This window comes from Microcebus murinus, chromosome 18 (assembly GCF_040939455.1).
Source record: "Microcebus murinus isolate Inina chromosome 18, M.murinus_Inina_mat1.0, whole genome shotgun sequence".
Lineage (NCBI taxonomy): Eukaryota > Metazoa > Chordata > Mammalia > Primates > Cheirogaleidae > Microcebus > Microcebus murinus.
The window spans coordinates 42268068-42285508 of NC_134121.1; the positions used below are offsets into that span (position 1 = coordinate 42268068).

The window sequence follows — 17441 nt, forward strand, 5'->3', positions numbered from 1 at the left end:
TGAATAAGGAGGCAGATTACCATCAGGTGACTTTTAACCCTGGAAGGCTTCCACTTAGTACTTGGGTCTCTAGCTGTGCTTAAGCCAAGAAATCAAGTACAGTCTGTGGGATTAATGAGATAACTGATTGAACTTCTGGTTTACTTTGGGTGTGAAGCTGTTGGTTTGTTGAAGCTTCTTTGGTATTAGGCATATTGGATGGAGAAGGATATTACTTTTGAATTTGGAGGATGGCCTATAAGGCCTTAGATTTCATATCTTCTCACGCTGTTCTAGTTGTCTTAGCCTTCTTCCTAGTTCTCTAACACAGTAAGCACATCTGTATGTCAGGGGGGTTTCACTTGCTATTGTTTCTTTTTGGAATGTTCTTTCCCTAGGTGTTCATATCTGCTCATGGAGAGACTTCTTGGGAGACACCCTCTCCTCTGACCCTCCCCCTGTAACCCTGTCTAAAAGAACACTCTACTCCCATGTTTATTGCAGCACTACTCACAGTAGCTAAGATTTGGAATCAACCTAAATGCCTGTCAATGGATGAATGGATAAAGGAAATGTGGTACATATACACAGTAGAATATAATTCAGCTATAAAAAAGAATGAAATCTTGTCATATGCAACAACATGGATGGAACTGAAGAACATTATGTTAAGTGAAATCAGCCAAGCACAGAAAGACAAATCTTGTATGTTCTCACTCATGTGTGGGAGCTAAATGTTAAAACAATTGATCTCATGGAGACAGAGAGTAGAATGATGGTTATTATCAGAGGCTTGGAAGGGTAGCGGGGAGTGGGGGACAAAGTGGGAATGGTTAGTGGGTACAAAAATATACTTAGATAGATAGAATGAACAATATCTGATTGCACAACAAAGTTAACAAGTTAACGAGTGGAATTGGAGTGTTCCTAACACAAATTATAAATGCTTGAGGTGATGGATACCCCAATTACCCTGATTTGATTATTACACATTGTATGCCTTTATCAGAATGTCACGTGCACCATATAAATATACGTAACTGTTATGTACCCATAATTAGAAAAAAAAACAACACTCAAATTGGGCGTGGTGTCAGGTACCTGTTGTCTCAGATACTCAGAAGGCTGAAGTGGGTGGATTGCTTAAGCCTAGGAGTTTGAGGCCAGCCTGGGTAACATAGTGAGACCCCCCCATAACTTAAAAAAAACAAAACACTCTACCTTATTCCTACACTGTTTTTATGATTCTTTTTTCCATTCCTTTTGTCAGTAACCAAGATACTGCGATTATATGTTTCCTTGTTTATCTCTTCCACTGGAATGTAAGCTCCAAGATGGTAGAAACTTGTATTACTCAGCTTGTAGAACAGGGTTTATCAACCTCAGCATTGTTGACATTGTGGACTGAATAATTCTTTGTTGTGGGGGCTGTCCTTTGCATTGGAGAATGCTTAGCAGCATTCTAGGTTTCTATCACCTAGATGCCAGTAGCACCCCCTGCCCTAGCTGTGACAATCCCAGCATGTCTCTAGACATTGTCAGATATCTCCCGGGGTACAAAATCACCCTGGTTGAGAGCCATTGTTCTAGAACAATGCCTTGGCACCTACTGGGTATGTAATAAATGTTTATTAAATGGATTAAGTGGTGGATACTTAATTGTATTATGGATGAATGAATTAATTGAGCAAATTAAAAGTTTTTAGAACATTGAACTATGCACATAGTTTTATTGCTTCCTTTCCTCTTTTCATAGATATCTCCATTATTCTGTCTTTTCTGTTTCTGGCATGTTGATCCTTCTTTCACTGCTGTTTTCCTTCACTCAGATTTGCTTGCTCCTTTAGAAACTCCTACTCTTAAATTTACTTTTGTTCTGTTCAACAAGTGACTATTGAGTATTCTCTAAGTTGTTGAATAATAGGAGAAAACTATGGAATGATATGGTACTGTCTGTGCTTAATAGCTCATTGAGTAAAATGGACATAAATGTATGACATGTTCCTCCAAAATTTAATTCTTATTTCAGGATAATGTCTAAACTGGTACTGATGGGCCACCGTAGAGTTAGTTGAGTCAGTAGTTAAGTACTTATCAGAATGGAGTGTAATTGCTGTTGAATTTAGAATCCAGTTTTAACAAAACCTACTCATTCAATTTTTACTTATTTTCATTTGTTACAGTTACCATTGGTTTCTTGCTGTAAATTCTGTTTGACTAAAACCTGGTTGAGAAATATACAAAATGGACTTGTTTACTTTGAACTTCTTGTTTGATGTGAATGTTTCTGGGATCAGTGGTTGTATGGAAAGGTTTTGAACAGACTGGTTCATCAGTGAGTTTTTTTGTTTGTTTTTTTTTTGAGACAGGGCCTCGCTCTGTTGCCTGGGCTAGAGTGTGGTGGCATGATCATAGCTCACTGCAACCTCAAACTCCTGGGCTAAAGCAATCCTCCTGCTTCAGCCTCCTGAGTAGCTGGGACTACAGGCACATGCCATGATGGCTGGCTAATTTTTCTTATTTTTTGTACAGACAGAGTCTTGCTATGTTGCCCAGGCTAGTCTCAAACACCTGGCATCAAGTGATCCTCCCACCCAAAAACCCTCAGTGGGATTTTAGTGTCCATACTTAAAATCTTGCCATTTACCTAACTGGGTTATTGAAGCCACATTAGGCAAGGCTGTAGTTCCTTCTGGCTGGGATTAAAATAACCAAACAAGGCCAGGCGTGGTGGCTCATGCCTATAATCCTAGCACTCTGGGAGGCCGAGGCGGGCGGATTGCTCAAGGTCAGGAGTTCAAAACCAGCCTGAGCAAGAGCAAGACCAAGACCCTGTCTCTACAAAAAATAGAAAGAAATTAATTGACCAACTAAAAATATACATACAAAAAATTAACCAGGCATGGTGGTGCATGCCTGTAGTCCCAGCTACTCAGGAGGCTGAGGCAGTAGGATCGCTTGAGCCCAGGAGTTTGAGGTGGCTGTGAACTAGGCTGACGCCATGGCACTCACTGTAGCCTGGGCAACAAAGTGAGACTCTGTCTCTAAAAAAAAAAAACAACAACAACAAAAAAAAAAACCAAACAAAAACTCTGTTCTCTGACTTTCTTTGTCCTAGAGCAGCTGCCTTTCTCTTTCCGTCAAACATTTATGTTCTATCTCTGATACTCTTAGAGATGATTTGAACTGTAGGATCAGAAGAATTCCACTGGGGGAGTGTCTGGTACCTTTTCCTCTTGAAGACACGACTGTCTTCTCTAGGTTGTCTGGAGACAGAGTAGGCAGAGCTATTGTTATCTTTCAGAGAGGCTTGTTTCTTTGTATTGAGAAAAGGTTTAATAGGATATTAAATAATTGAACATGTATTTAAAAAAGAAAAGGTGATTTTCTTGTTGACATCTCAAGTTCCTATTCCTGTGACTGATTCTTGTAAGGTGGGACTGGGGATCGAGAGACTGCTGGAGTGAGGGAGGCAGTCTATTTTTTAAGGTCAGTTTTTTTTCCCCTGTGGGATTGTGTTGGGTACTTTGATGCAGGCGTTGTAATTTACTTTGTAATCAAAATGGAGATCAAAGGAAAGTGCACAGTTACATGAAACTAAGCATGAAAGTAGAAGATGGCATTATGATTTAGAATTTTTCTTGATTTTTGTTTCTTTTTAAAATAATTTGCAATTGAAACCTGAGTTTTATAGTAGCAGAATGCCATTCGAATAAAATAAAGCCCCCAGATTGTACTGGTAACTAGGATACTTCTTATATAATTTTAAGCATATGAGAAAAGCAGCAACTAAATTGGATTCTTCTTTATCAGTGTAAAAGAGAGTAGTTGGTGTCTTTGTACTAATAAAGTCTCCTGCTCTTAAAATGTAGGAATATTTGGAGGTAAACATCAGGAAACTGAATAGAAAAAAAGGTTTTGACTTTTGAGGAATAGAAGGAAGCACTTTTTTAAAAAGTACATTACTTGAGTTGTATGAAGACTTATCTCTGAATTCTGTGATGAGTTTGACATCAGGAAGATACAAAGTAATACTCTCTGGTTTATTTCTAAGAAACTGATTCCTTAGGATGTGAAAAGCATATAATATCATGGTTTTTAAGATGGAAAGGCTTAAGAAAGGAATGAGAATTACTGTGTTTCTGAACTAGAGGTAACCTCAAAATATTTTTGAAAATCAAGGACTCTGAAGAGCACAGTTGGTGAGGTTTATAGTTCTAATTTAATAGACAAGAAAGGAAATATTTACAATTCTGTAGGGAACCTTCTTTTTTTTCTTTTTAAGTTTAATCTTAGCCTTAACCTTAAGACTGTTGGATTCTCACTGTTGCAATAGACAGTGCTTCCAGAAGGCCTGAGTTTCTCCTTTGATTAAACATAGTTGGTTAGTGAAATTTGTCTTTCTGTCATAAAACTTTATGAATCGTTTTGTTTCTTTTTTTTTTTTTTTTTGAGACAGAGTCTCACTTTGTTGCCTAGGCTAGAGTGAGTGCCGTGGCGTCAGCCTAGCTCACAGCAACCTCAAACTCCTGGCTCAAGCAATCCTTCTGCCTCAGCCTCCCAAGTAGCTGGGACTACAGGCATGCGCCACCATGCCCGGCTAATTTTTTCTATATGTATTAGTTGGCCAATTAATTTCTTTCTATTTATAGTAGAGACGGGGTCTCGCTCTTGCTCAGGCTGGTTTCGAACTCCTGACCTCGAGCAATCCACCCGCCTCGGCCTCCCAGAGAGCTAGGATTACAGGCGTGAGCCACCGCGCCCGGCCTGTTTCATTTATTTTTAACTTGAAGCAGTTCTCAAAGTACACCCTTTGCATTGGATTAGTGATTGTATCAGTCTTGAATTGATTTAAACAAAAGCTTTTGGAGATTTTTCAGGGAAAGGAAGGTGGTTTTAATTTTTAAGACTAGTCAAGAGCTAATTTGAATTTAGATAAATTAGACTGTTCTTGGAAACATATAGAGAACTGTTTGTATCTATCACTAAGAACTTTGGAATGAGTTGAATTTCATTTGGGGAATAATAGTAGAAAATTGCTAAATTGCATCCATTTACAGGGGATGTTTTTGTTTTCCCCATGGTGATTAGTGAAAGGGGAGACATTGAAAGACCTGGATGTGAGTCCTTACTCTGTAGTTTACTCCTGAGTGATGGCAGTTGCCCTTTGATCAGTTTTTTTGTCTCTAGTGTACGTGCAGGCACTCCCACTCTTGGGGCTTTGGTGTCCTCATCTGTAAAATGGGATGGGTAATAATGTATAGTATATCATTATGTAATTATTGTCACTAATGGGAATGTGTTGTGAAAGGCTGAGGGCTGCTGTGGGGTAGTCAACACTCAAGTCGGTCACTTGATCAAGTGATGTTTCTTTGATGAATCTGTTTTGAAATTGGAATTTGAATTGAGCCTATTTTATGAAGGCATCTTTAACTGTGTGATATATTATTGCTTTTTTCCTGTGGATTGCTTAAAAAAGAAAGGGTTGCCTTGCTAGAGAATTCCTGCTTTGCTTAAATAAGTAGAGCTTACTGTCAGGCTTAAGGTTGTTCTTTAAGGTCATTACTTACCTTGTAGCATGTAGATTGGGTCATCTGTGGGCATGAATAGAGTTAGGGGCTTGTCTGAATTGTCTTCGAGTTATTCTAGGAGATCATTTCAGCTATGACAATGGCCAATGGTTGATAGAACTAGAAACCCAGAAAAAGCAGGAACTTGAGGTGACTGGAATGAGTTGAAAATGTTTGTTTCTTGCTAGCTTTCTTTGAGAATGCTGTGGGAGCTTTGGAGTGGAATGGTCATAGTAAAGAATTCCCTATTCAAAGAGAAGAAAGTCGTTTTTTTCTCCCTACTTCTTCTTGTATTTATTTTATTTAAAAAAATTACTCCGCTAGTGATAGATGTTCTTCTTATGAGGAGTCACTGTTTTGATCAATTTTTTTTTTTTTTTTAGTCTGTCTCTCTCTGTTGCCCAGGCTAGAGTGTCATAATGTTGGCGTAGCTCACAGCAACCTCAAAGTCCTGGGCTCAAGCGATCCTCCTGAGTAGCTGGGACTGCAGGTGTGTGCCACTGTGCCGGGCTGATTTTTTCTATTTTAAGTTGCCTGGCTGATTTTTTTCCTACTCTTTTAGTAGAGATGGTGTCATGCTCTTGCTCAGGCTGGTCTCCAACTCCTGATTTCAAGTAGTCCTCTCACCTTGGCCTCCCAGAGTGCTAGGATTACAGGCACGAGCCACTGCACCCAACCTGTTTTGATCAATTTTTAAAGCCTAGTGTATTAGGTCCCTGGCAAAGAAAGACTGCACTTAGCTTTTAAATCAGAAATGAGAAGGTATTTCCCTTGGAGAGAAGTTAGCTACTTGTTTCTTGAAGTGAGTCTCTGTGGGAGCCATCTAGCCAAAGTACTGTTCAGTTCTTTGTGGTTGGAGCAAGTGGCTCTGTTGGTCACCCCACCTATAGTGGCATTACACTAGCAGGGGCTAGCTAGGATTTTGAACACTTTTGCAATCACATTTATGATTAAATTCTACTCTTCCTGCAAAGGTCCCTGGTTTGATAGAACTTTTGGAATATTTTCCTTGTCCTTTCATCATTCCCAGGGAATTGAGAGAATTATTTAAGTTATTCAACTCTTATTCTCAAAGGGGTTTTGGTCACCCCTGTAAATGAGTTCATAACCAGGACATCCCAATGGGTTGTCATGCTGGTTTGATTTTTAGATTTGGCTTGGTATACATGGTCTCCCGTCTGTGCTAGGGCTACCTGTGAATTTTGCCATGCTCTATCTCATAAGTTATCTTGTTTATAAGCAGTTCTACCATGGATTGATTGGTGAGGTTGATTACCCTATCATGAACCTTTCTTGTCTTCTGTAAATTATTCTCATGGGTAGACATGTTATTTTGTCTTCCATTTTGCGAGGAGGTAAAAAAATGAGATTTCCTTGGGACAGCTTTTTGGGGCCGTTATTATTCTTGACTTCTAGTCTTTGCCCTTTACTTTAATGTCTTGGGTAAGTCAGTTCCCTGGTTTTAGTCTCCTCTGTAAAGGAAGGATTACTTACAGACTCTAAGAGAGGAACAGCTGTATAGTTTTTGGGTGTGAAGTGTTTTGTGACCTGATAAATGGCCAACTTCTCATATGGGATTTATGCTCTGGTCAGATTCCAGGGATGTGACTATATCAGCTGTCAGTAAACTTTGGCCCATGAGTCAGATCTGATCCATGGCCTATTTTTGTGTGGCTCACAAACTAAGAATGTTTTTATATTTTTAAAAGGTTGTAAAAATCAAGAAAATGAGAAGACAAGTCACGGATTGGGAGAAAATATTTGCAGAAGACATATCTGAAAAATGACTGTTATCTAAAATATAAGCAAGTGGCTCTGTTGGTCACCCCACCTATAGTGGCATTACACTAGCAGGGGCTAGGAGCTCTTAAAGAGAGCTCTTAAAACTCAACAATTAGAAAATAAGAGCAACCTGATTAAAAATATGTATAAAAGATCTAGATAGACACCTCACCAAAGACGATAACACAAATAGCAAGTAAGCATATGAAAAGATGTTCAACATCAAAAGTCATTAGAGGCCGGGTGTGGTGGTTCAGGCCTGTAATCCTAGCACTCTGGAAGGCCAAGACGGGCGGATTGCTCGAGGTTAGGAGGTCGAAATGAGCCTGAGCGAGACCCCGTCTCTACTAAAAATAGAAAGAAATTAATTGACCAACTAAAAATATATATACAAAAAATTAGCCGGGCATGGTGGCACATGCCTGTAGTCCCAGCTACTTGGGAGGCTGAGGCAGGAGGATCGCTTGAGCCCAGGAGTTTGAGGTTGCTGTGAGCTAGGCTGACGCCACGGCACTCCCTCTAGCCTGAGCAACAAAGTGAGACTCTGTCTCAAAAAAAAAAAAAAAGAAATGAGCTATCAAGCCATGAAAAGACATGAAGGAAACTTAAATGCATGTTACTGAGTGAAAGAAGCCAACCTGAAAGTGCTATGTAGTGTATGATTTCAACTATATGACATTTTGGGAAAGGAAAACTATGAAGACAGTAAAAAGATCAGTGGTTGCCTAGAGTTGAAGGGAGGGAGGGATGAATAGGCAGAGTACAGGATTTTTAGGGCAGTGAAAATACTCTGTATGATACTACAGTGGTGGATACATGCTATACATTTGTCAAAACCCACCAAGAGGCCAGGCGCGGTGGCTCACGCCTGTAATCCTAGCACTCTGGGAGGCCGAGGTGGGCGGATTGCTCAAGGTCAGGAGTTCGAAACCAGCCTGAGCTAGAGCGAGACCCCATCTCTAATATAAATAAATTGGCTAACTAACATACACACACACACACACACACACACACACACACACACACACACACACACATATACATACACACACAAAAAAAATAAAATTAGCCGGGCATGGTGGCACATGCCTGTAGTCACAGCTACTCGGGAGGCTGAGGCAGCAGGATTGCTTGAGCCCAGGAGTTTGAGGTTGCTGTGAGCTAGGCTGACTGCCACAGCACTCACTCTAGCCTGGGCAACAAAGCGATACTCTGTCTCAAAAAAAAACCAAAAAAAACACTACCAAGAGTAAACCCTAATGTGAACTCTTTATTTGGGTGATAATGATGTGTCACTAAAGATCCATCAGTTATAACAAATGTACCACTTTGGAGCGAATGTCATGCATATGTGGGGATGGGGGTATATGGGAACTTTCTGCAGTTTCTACTCAGGTTAGCTGTGAATGTAAAACTTGTCTAAAAAGTAAAAAGTTTATACATTAAGAAAAAAAGGTTGTCAAAACAAAGAAAAATGTGCACCAGAGACTGTTGCCTACTAAGGCTAAAATATTTATTATCTAGCCTTTTACAGAAAAAGTTTACCAAGCCCTGGACTCTATCACAGTGGAACTAGAAGATGACGTGTTCAGTAATGCCCAGTCCTTTAGTTCTCCTGGGCATTCATTGTCTCTAATGGTAAAGTTGTTCTTATGAATTTCTGTTTCATTTGCAGGTATATGAGTGACCAAAAGCTGCAAATAAAGACGGAGAGAGAGCAGTGCCAACTGGGAACAGGGCAAGGATGCCAATTCCTCCTCCCCCTCCACCCCCACCTGGTCCTCCCCCACCTCCTACTTTTAATCAGGTAGGTAGTCCTTCCATCAGGCTATCTCAACCTTTTTTTCTTTTCTTTTCTTTTTTTTTTTTTTTTGAGACAGAGTCTCACTCTTGTTGCCCTGGCTAGAGTGCCATGGCGTCAGCCTAGCTCACAGCAACCTCAAACTCCTGGGCTCAAGCAATCCTGCTGCCTCAGCCTCCCAAGTAGCTGGGACTACAGGCATGCGCCATCATGCCTGGCTAATTTTTTCTATGTATTTTTAGTTGGCCAATTGATTTCTTTCTATTTTTAGTAGAGACAGGGTCTCACTCTTGCTCAGGCTGGTCTTGAACTCCTGATCTCAAACGATCCGCTTGCCTTGGCCTCTCAGAGTGTTAGGATTACAGGCGTGAGCCACCGCACCCGGCCTTTTCTTTTCTTTTTTTTTTTAACTGAGATAGAATCTCACTGTGTTGCCCAGGGTGGTCTCAAACTCGTAGACTCAAGTGATCCTCCTACCTCAGCCTCCCAAGTAGCTAGGACTACAGGTGTGTATCACCATGCCTGGCTTCTATCTCAAAACCTTTTAGTAATTAGATTAATGCTTTCACAAACTGTTTTTTTATCCCTTTTGGTTAAAAATTCTAGATTTTCCAACTCATAGCTTTCTTATTCTGAGCCTGCTCTTTAAACCTTTTTATAACATCCCAGATCTTTAGTCCTAGTATTAATGGATATTAGGGTTTCCTTTTATAAGACATAGTGTGTACTCAATGACATGTGGTAGAGGAAGATGGAGAATAAACAAGTTTATCCTAATCAACTAGCTCTGATTCCTGAGAAGTCCTCTTCTAGGACCATAATGGCATACCTGGTTTCCTTGTCCTGGATCATTCTTTTTTTTTTTTTTTTTTTTGAGACAGAGTCTCGCTTTGTTGCCCAGGCTAGAGTGAGTGCCATGGCGTCAGCCTAGCTCACAGCAACCTCAAACTCCTGGGCTCGAGTGATCCTCCTGCCTCAGCCTCCCGAGTAGCTGGGACTACAGGCATGCGCCACCATGCCCGGCTAATTTTTTTTTTTTTATATATATATCAGTTGGCCAATTAATTTCTTTCTATTTATAGTAGAGACGGGGTCTCGCTCTTGCTCAGGCTGGTTTTGAACTCCTGACCTTGAGCAATCCGCCCGCCTCGGCCTCCCAAGAGCTAGGATTACAGGCGTGAGCCACAGCGCCCGGCCTGGATCATTCTTAATGGAGATTTGGACAGGTGGCATTGGAGTAGGAACTAGTGTTTCCTTCTAAAACCATTTGTTCTAGAAAGGTCACTGTGTTATTTCTCTGGCATTTTTGAGAAAAGGAATGGGGATTCCTGGTGGTTGTTTCTTGCTATCATCTCATCTACTCTTCTACTCTTCTGCTCCAAATCAGTTCATTTGAAAGCCAGGTCCATCAGGTCTAACATCCTATAAAGAGAGGAGTTTATAGAATGTACTGGCACAAAGACTAAATGGTTCCAAAGGGGAGAAAAAAAAGCGATGTGGTTTCTGAACCAAGAAGGCAGCCACTTTAACCATATCTAGGGTGTGATACCTGGTGTCACTGGGAAAAGAGGGAACCTGTATGCTTTCTCATTTTTGTAAAATTTATAAGTAAAATTACCTTTATAAAAGAATAGCCCAAGTGCATGTGTGCATGTGCACATGTGTGTTTATGTGTATGTATTAGGTGTTAACAAATGAGAAATTGTGCCCTGAAGAGGACAAGTGGCTTTTCTATCCAAATGTTTCAGAACTAGGACTGGAGTTCAGGTCTGCCAACTTCTGTTTTTTTTTCCCATAACCTCTAGTTTTCAGACATTTTGTTTAAGGATATATATGAACTTTTAATTAATTATATTTAATTTTATTTATTTATTTATTTTTTGAGACAGAGTCTCTCTCTGTTGCCCTGGCTAGAGTACCATGGCATCAGCCTAGCTCACAGCAACCTCAAACTCCTGGGCTCAAGCAATCCTTCTGCCTCAGCCTCCCGAGTAGCTGGGACTACAAACATGTACCACCATGCCCAGCTAATTTTTTTCCTCTATATTTTAGTTGGCCAATTAATTTCTTTCTATTTTTTTAGTAGAGACGGGGTCTGGCTCTTGCTCAGGCTGGTCTCTAACTCCTGACCTTGAACGATCCTCCTGCCCCCGCTTCGGTCTCCCAGAGTACTAGGATTAGAGATGTGAGCCACTGCGCCCAGCCTGAACCACTTTTTAGATGAAAAGTTTTGTGTGGAAGACCAGTAAATGCTTTCCTAAACTTTTATTCCTCATCTTTAGGATGAAAATAATGTAGTCTATGTAATAATTGTTTAGAGGATAAATTGAAGTAATAGGGAGACAATAGGGTATGTTAGATGAGATAAGATAAAGAAGGTATTTTAGAGGCACCATTGATGTTAGATTCTTGCTTTACTATTTCCTAGTTGTGTGACCTTAGGAAGCTTTTCAGCTTTTGGCCCACACTCTACAAATGGGGGTAGTGATAGTTATACCTTCCCCATAGGACTATTTCAAGATTTAAATGAGATAATGCAAGTAATGAGCTTAGCACAATGCCTGAGGCATAGTGGAGATTCAGTAAATTTTTGCCTTGATGATGGCAATGTGAATAGTGTCTTCCACACAAAGCCTAGTGCATGGATAACTCAGTAAGTGTTAGCTTAGTCCTCCCATCAGAAGCTTCAGAATAGGAGGGAGACCTGTGTCCTTCACAGAAGGTAGAACAGGACAGAAAAAGAGAACCAGAAGAATGATAATGCACATTGATAATTGCTTTTTGGCATATATATATCTGATGAGTTCTGGTAGGCATCTCATAGAATCTGGTTTGGTTTAAGTCATTTTATCCCAAGGCTTTTATCCCAAGCCTGTGATAAAACGAACTATTTAGCATGAACATACATTTCCCTCTTCTTCCAGGCAAACACAGAGCAGCCCAAGCTGAGTAGAGATGAGCAGCGGGGTCGAGGTGCCCTCTTACAGGACATTTGCAAAGGAACCAAGCTGAAGAAGGTGACCAACATTAATGATCGGAGTGCTCCCATCCTCGAGAGTGAGTCTAAACTTCACTTCCTAGTCACCCAGTAGGATCCCAAGATTTCCTTGGAGACTTGGCTGGGCTGTCATTTTTTTTTTTTTTTTTTGAGACAGAGTCTTGCTTGTTGCTCAGGCTAGAGTGAGTGCCATGGTGTCAGCCTGGCTCACAGCAACCTCAAACTCCTGGGCTCAAGAGATCCTTCTGCCTCAGCCTCCTAAGTAGCTGGGACTACAGGCATGCGCCACCATGCCCGGCTAATTTTTTGTATATATATTAGTTGGCCAATTAATTTCTTTCTATTTATAGTAGAGACGGGGTCTCGCTCTTGCTCAGGCTGGTTTCGAACTCCTGACTTCAAGCAATCCACCCGCCTCGGCCTCCCAGAGTGCTAGGATTATAGACGTGAGCCACTGCTCCTGGCCTGGGCTGTTATTTTTATTGTTGGGGCTTCAATGGGAGAGTTTTGTCTTGGGATATCCTTTGGCTTTCTTCCCATTTGTTCATTTGAATACCTTAGAAGTTTTTTCTTGACCCTTGGGAAGCATTCTCAGGGTTAAGATGACCTCCTACTGTAACTAATGCTTATTTAGGGCACATCCATGGCTGTTCTCTTTAAGGAGACTACCACATTCCTAGAAATCCCTGGGCTGAAGCCAAGAATGGTTGTATAATTGCTACAAGTGTCCATTCCTGTAGGCCTCTGGAGAGTTTGTTCACCCCTAGATTCCTCAGCCGTTAGCCCTCTGCCATCTGGAGAGGCGAATGCAGAGAGAACTCAGTTGAACATTTTTTTTTTTTTTTTTTTTGAGGCAGAGTTTCACTCTTTTGCCCTGTCTAAAGTGCTGTGGCATCAGCCTAGCTCACAGCAATCTCAAACTCCTGGGCTCAAGTGATCCTTCTGCCTCAGCCTCCCAAGTAGCTGGTGCTGTAGGCATGCTCCGCAACATCTAGCTAATTCTTCTATTTTTAATAGAGACAGGGTCTCGCTCTAGCTCAGGCTGGTCTTGAACTACTGACCTAAATGATCCTCCTGCCTCAGCCTCCCACAGTGCTAGGATTGCAGGCGTGAGCTACCGGGCCTGGGCTGTTGCACATTTCTTTAATCTAGTTATCACTTTGCCCTAAATAAGAGAAGACAGGCTCTTCGTTTCTTTTGTTCTTTCATCACAGCAAAGAGTTTTATCCCTACATGAAGCTGTGGAGCAGAAGGGCCTAGTTTTTTAATAGAAAGGCAAAAGCAAGATTGATTTGTTTGCAAATTATAGCCCAGATAGAGGAGGAGTATCTCCTCAGGATTGATTTAGCCACCAGCCCAGAGCACATGAACTGAAAACCCTAATGGTGTGTTTTCCAGAGTCCAAAGCAAGCAGTGGCGGTTATGGCTCTGGAGTAGCTGCCCTGCAGCCCAAGGGAGGGCTTTTCCAAGGAGGAGTGCCGAAGCTTCGACCTGTGGGAGCCAAGGACACTTCAGGTACCCAATAAGTACTTTCTTAGGATGTTCGCCAAGTGTATTAATTTCTGAATTGTCCCAAGTGGGACATCTCAGGTTGAGGAGTGTGGTAGAGGTGAGAGGAAGGAGGCGTGGCAGCAGGGGAGGAGTTACAGAATAGAATAAAGCAAAAGGTGAGGGATTAAATAAAAATGTATTCAACTTGGATAAAGCAAATGTGGTATATCAATACTATTATACTATGAGTGTCTATATATGTATTATAGAATACTATTCAGCCTTAAAAAAGAAGGAAATTCTGTCATTTCTGACAACATGGATGAACCTGGAGGACATTATACTAAATAAAATAAGCCAGGCACAAAAAGACATATACTATGTGATCTCACTTATACTTGGGATCTAAAACAGTCGAATTAATTAAAATGGTGGCTTCCAGAGCCTGGGGGAGATCGGAGGTGGGGATGGAGGAAGGGGAGATGTTGGTCAAAGGGCACAAAGTTTCATTTAGAGGAGGAGTAAGTTTTAGTGATCTATAGCATGCATGGTGACAGTAGTTAATAATAATGCATATTTCAGAATTGCTGAAAGAGTACATGTTAAGTGTATTCACCACAAAGAAACAAGTTGTGAAGTGACAGATATGTTAATTGGCTTGATTTAATTATTCCACAGTGTATACCTGTAACATTACATTGTATCCAGAAGTATCTACAATTATTTGTCAAAAATAAAAATAAATTTAAATAAAATAGATAAAAATGTATTTTTATCTTACATCTTACATCAGCAAATTATGCAGGTAGTTTCCCTGCTGCCATGCAGGTTGTACTAAGGAGGCTGGGTGAAGTGGAGATACTGACCGCTATGTCTAGCTCTGTTGACCAGTGTCGTCCTGGTGTATTTTTAGAGAACCTAGCTGGTAAGTCAGCCCTGCAAGTCCCCAGTTCTCGAGCTGCTGCTCCAAGGCCTCCAGTGTCTACAGCCAGTGGGCGTCCTCAAGATGATACAGACAGTAGCCGGGCCTCACTCCCAGAACTGCCCCGGATGCAGAGACCTTCTTTACCGGACCTCTCTCGGCCCAATACCACCAGCAGTACGGGCATGAAGCACAGCTCCTCTGCCCCTCCCCCACCACCTCCAGGGCGGCGTGCCAATGCACCTGCCACACCTCTGCCTATGCACAGCAACAAAGCCCCGGCCTACAACAGAGAGAAACCCTTGCCACCAACGCCTGGACAGAGGCTTCACCCTGGTCGAGAGGGACCTCCTGCTCCACCCCCCGTCAAACCACCTCCTTCTCCTGTGAATATCAGAACGGGACCAAGTGGCCAGTCTCTGGCTCCTCCTCCACCGCCTTACCGCCAGCCTCCTGGGGTCCCCAATGGACCCTCCAGTCCCACTAACGAGTCAGCCCCTGAGCTGCCACAGAGACACAATTCTTTGCATAGGAAGACACCAGGACCTGTCAGAGGCCTAGCGCCTCCTCCACCCACCTCCGCTTCCCCCTCTTTACTGAGTAATAGGCCACCTCCCCCAGCCCGAGACCCTCCCGGTCGGGGAGCAGGTAAGTGTTTGGAAGCACCTTTTTTTCCTTTCATGATGTGAGTTGAGTTTATCTTTTCTCTTCAGCCTTTTCCCCAAAACACCCTTTCAGTGACTGAAGACAATAAGAATTTGTTTATTCATTCAGTTGTTTTATTGAGTGCCTTTTTATTTATCTGACTCTGTTCTTAGGGAAACAGCAATAAATAGAGAAGACAAAAGCTTCCTGTTCTGGACAGTCAAACAAATAAACTAGCAAAATATTTAAATACATAGTATGTAGTATGCTTTAGAGAAATACAAATAATAGCAGAGGAGTAAGACATAGTGTAGTGGATGCTAGTATGGTGATATTTTAAATTGGAGGAGGGGGTAGAGTCAGAAAAGTCTTTACTGATAGGGTGATAATTTGGCAAAGACTTGAAGTTATGGGGAGAATAGCTAGCTATTGCAGGCAGTAGGAATAACAAATGCAAAAAGCTCCGAGGCAGAATTAGTCTTTTTTTAAATTTTTTTTATTATCTTTTCTTTTTTTAGGTTTCTAGGACTTGGTTAACTGTCATACATAATTACTCTTGAGAGATCTTTTTGGGGAAAGCAATGGAGCCATGGTGGCAGGACTAGAATAAGTGTGGGGCAGAGTGGCAAGACATGGAAGTCAGAAAGTTAGATCTCAAAGGGAGAACATTGTAGGATTTTTTTTTTTTTCTTTGAGACAGAGTCTCGCTTTCTTGCCTAGGCTAGAGTGAGTGCCGTGGCATCGGCCTAGCTCACAGCAACTTCAAACTCCTGGGCTCAAGCAATCCTGCTGCCTCAGCCTCCCGAGTAGCTGGGACTACAGGCACGCACCACCATGCCCGGCTAATTTATATATATATATATACATATATATATATATATATATATATGTATATATATATAAGTTGGCCAATTAATTTCTTCCTATTTTTATAGTAGAGACGGGGTCTCGCTCAGGCTGGTTTTGAACTCCTGACCTTGAGCAATCCACCCGCCTTGGGCTCCCAGAGTGCTAGGATTATAAGCGTGAGCCACCGCACCCAGCCTACATTGTAAGATTTTGCAAAGACTTTGGGTTTCACTCTGTGTGAGATGGGCAGCCACTAGAGGGTTCTGAACAGAGAAGTAGTATGATTTGATTTACCTTTTTAAAAGACCACTAGCTTCTGTGTTGAGAGCAGACTGCAGGAGGACCATGGTGGCAAAAGGAGCCCACACAGGAGGCTGTTGCAATAAACTGGGTAAATGGTTAAGACCGCAGGAATTTTGGGAGAAGATAGTCATTCAGGTTTGGATAAGCTAGTTTGGGATGCCTCTTAGACATTCAAGAGGAGATAATGAATTGGTGATTGGCTATCAAACTCTGAAGTTAGGGGAGAGGTCTGGGCTAAAGAGATTATTTGAATGATATGGAAAACTACATACTGGATGAAGTCACTAGGGAATGAGGATAGCTAGGAAGAGGCCTGAGGGCTGGGGCCCTCCTACATTAAAGGCAAGAGAGATGCAGAGTACCCAGCAGAGGGAACTGAGAAGAGCCTCTAGTGAGGAAGGAAGGAGAAAAACTCCAAGGTGGAGTGAGTGATTAGCTCTGTTCAGTGCTGCAGATGGGTGAGGTAAGTTGAAGACTGAGGACTGACACATTGGTCTTAGTAATGTGGGACCCTTTTTGAATAGTTTCAGTGAGTGGTAGAGGGTGAAGGTGAAAGCTAAATTGAGGCTGGGCGTGGTGGCTCACATCTGTAATCCTAGCACTCTGGGAGGCTGAGGCAGAAGGATCTCTTGAGCTCAGGCATTCAAGACCACCCTGAGCAAGAAGAGCAAGACCATGTCTCTTAGAGAGAGCGCGAGCGAGCGAGCGCGAGCGAGCAAGCGAGCACGCTACATTGGAGTGGACTCAAGAATACAGGAATAGGCCAGGCGTGGTGGCCCACGCCTGTAATCCTAGCTCTCTGGGAGGCCGAGGTGGGTGGATCGTTTGAGCTCAGGAGTTCGAAACCAGCCTGAGCAAGAGCGAGACCCTGTCTCTACTATAAATAGGAAGAAATTAATTGGCCAACTAATATATATAGAAAAAAATTAGCTGGGCATGGTGGCGCATGCCTGTAGTCCCAGCTACTCGGGAGGCTGAGGCAGCAGGATTGCTTGAGCCCAGGAGATTGAGGTTGCTGTGAGCTAGGCACTCACTCTAGCCTGGGCAACAAAGTGAGACTCTGTCTCAAAAAAAAAAAAAAAAAAAAAGAATACAGGAATA

The 17441-nt window shown here is 42.0% G+C and overlaps 1 protein-coding gene across 4 annotated transcripts in view; it reads left to right on the forward strand.

Annotated features, from left to right (window-relative positions):
- Positions 1–17441, forward strand: part of WIPF2 (WAS/WASL interacting protein family member 2) — a 52487-nt gene that overhangs the window by 21318 nt on the left and 13728 nt on the right. For all 4 annotated transcript variants that reach the window (XM_012765850.2, XM_012765848.2, XM_012765857.2 and 1 more), the window contains 4 exons: positions 9007–9138; positions 12057–12189; positions 13529–13645; positions 14535–15191. In XM_012765850.2, the coding sequence (XP_012621304.1) occupies positions 9076–9138; positions 12057–12189; positions 13529–13645; positions 14535–15191 (970 nt within the window). In that variant the 5' untranslated portion in view covers positions 9007–9075. The remainder of the gene's footprint in view (positions 1–9006; positions 9139–12056; positions 12190–13528; positions 13646–14534; positions 15192–17441) is intronic.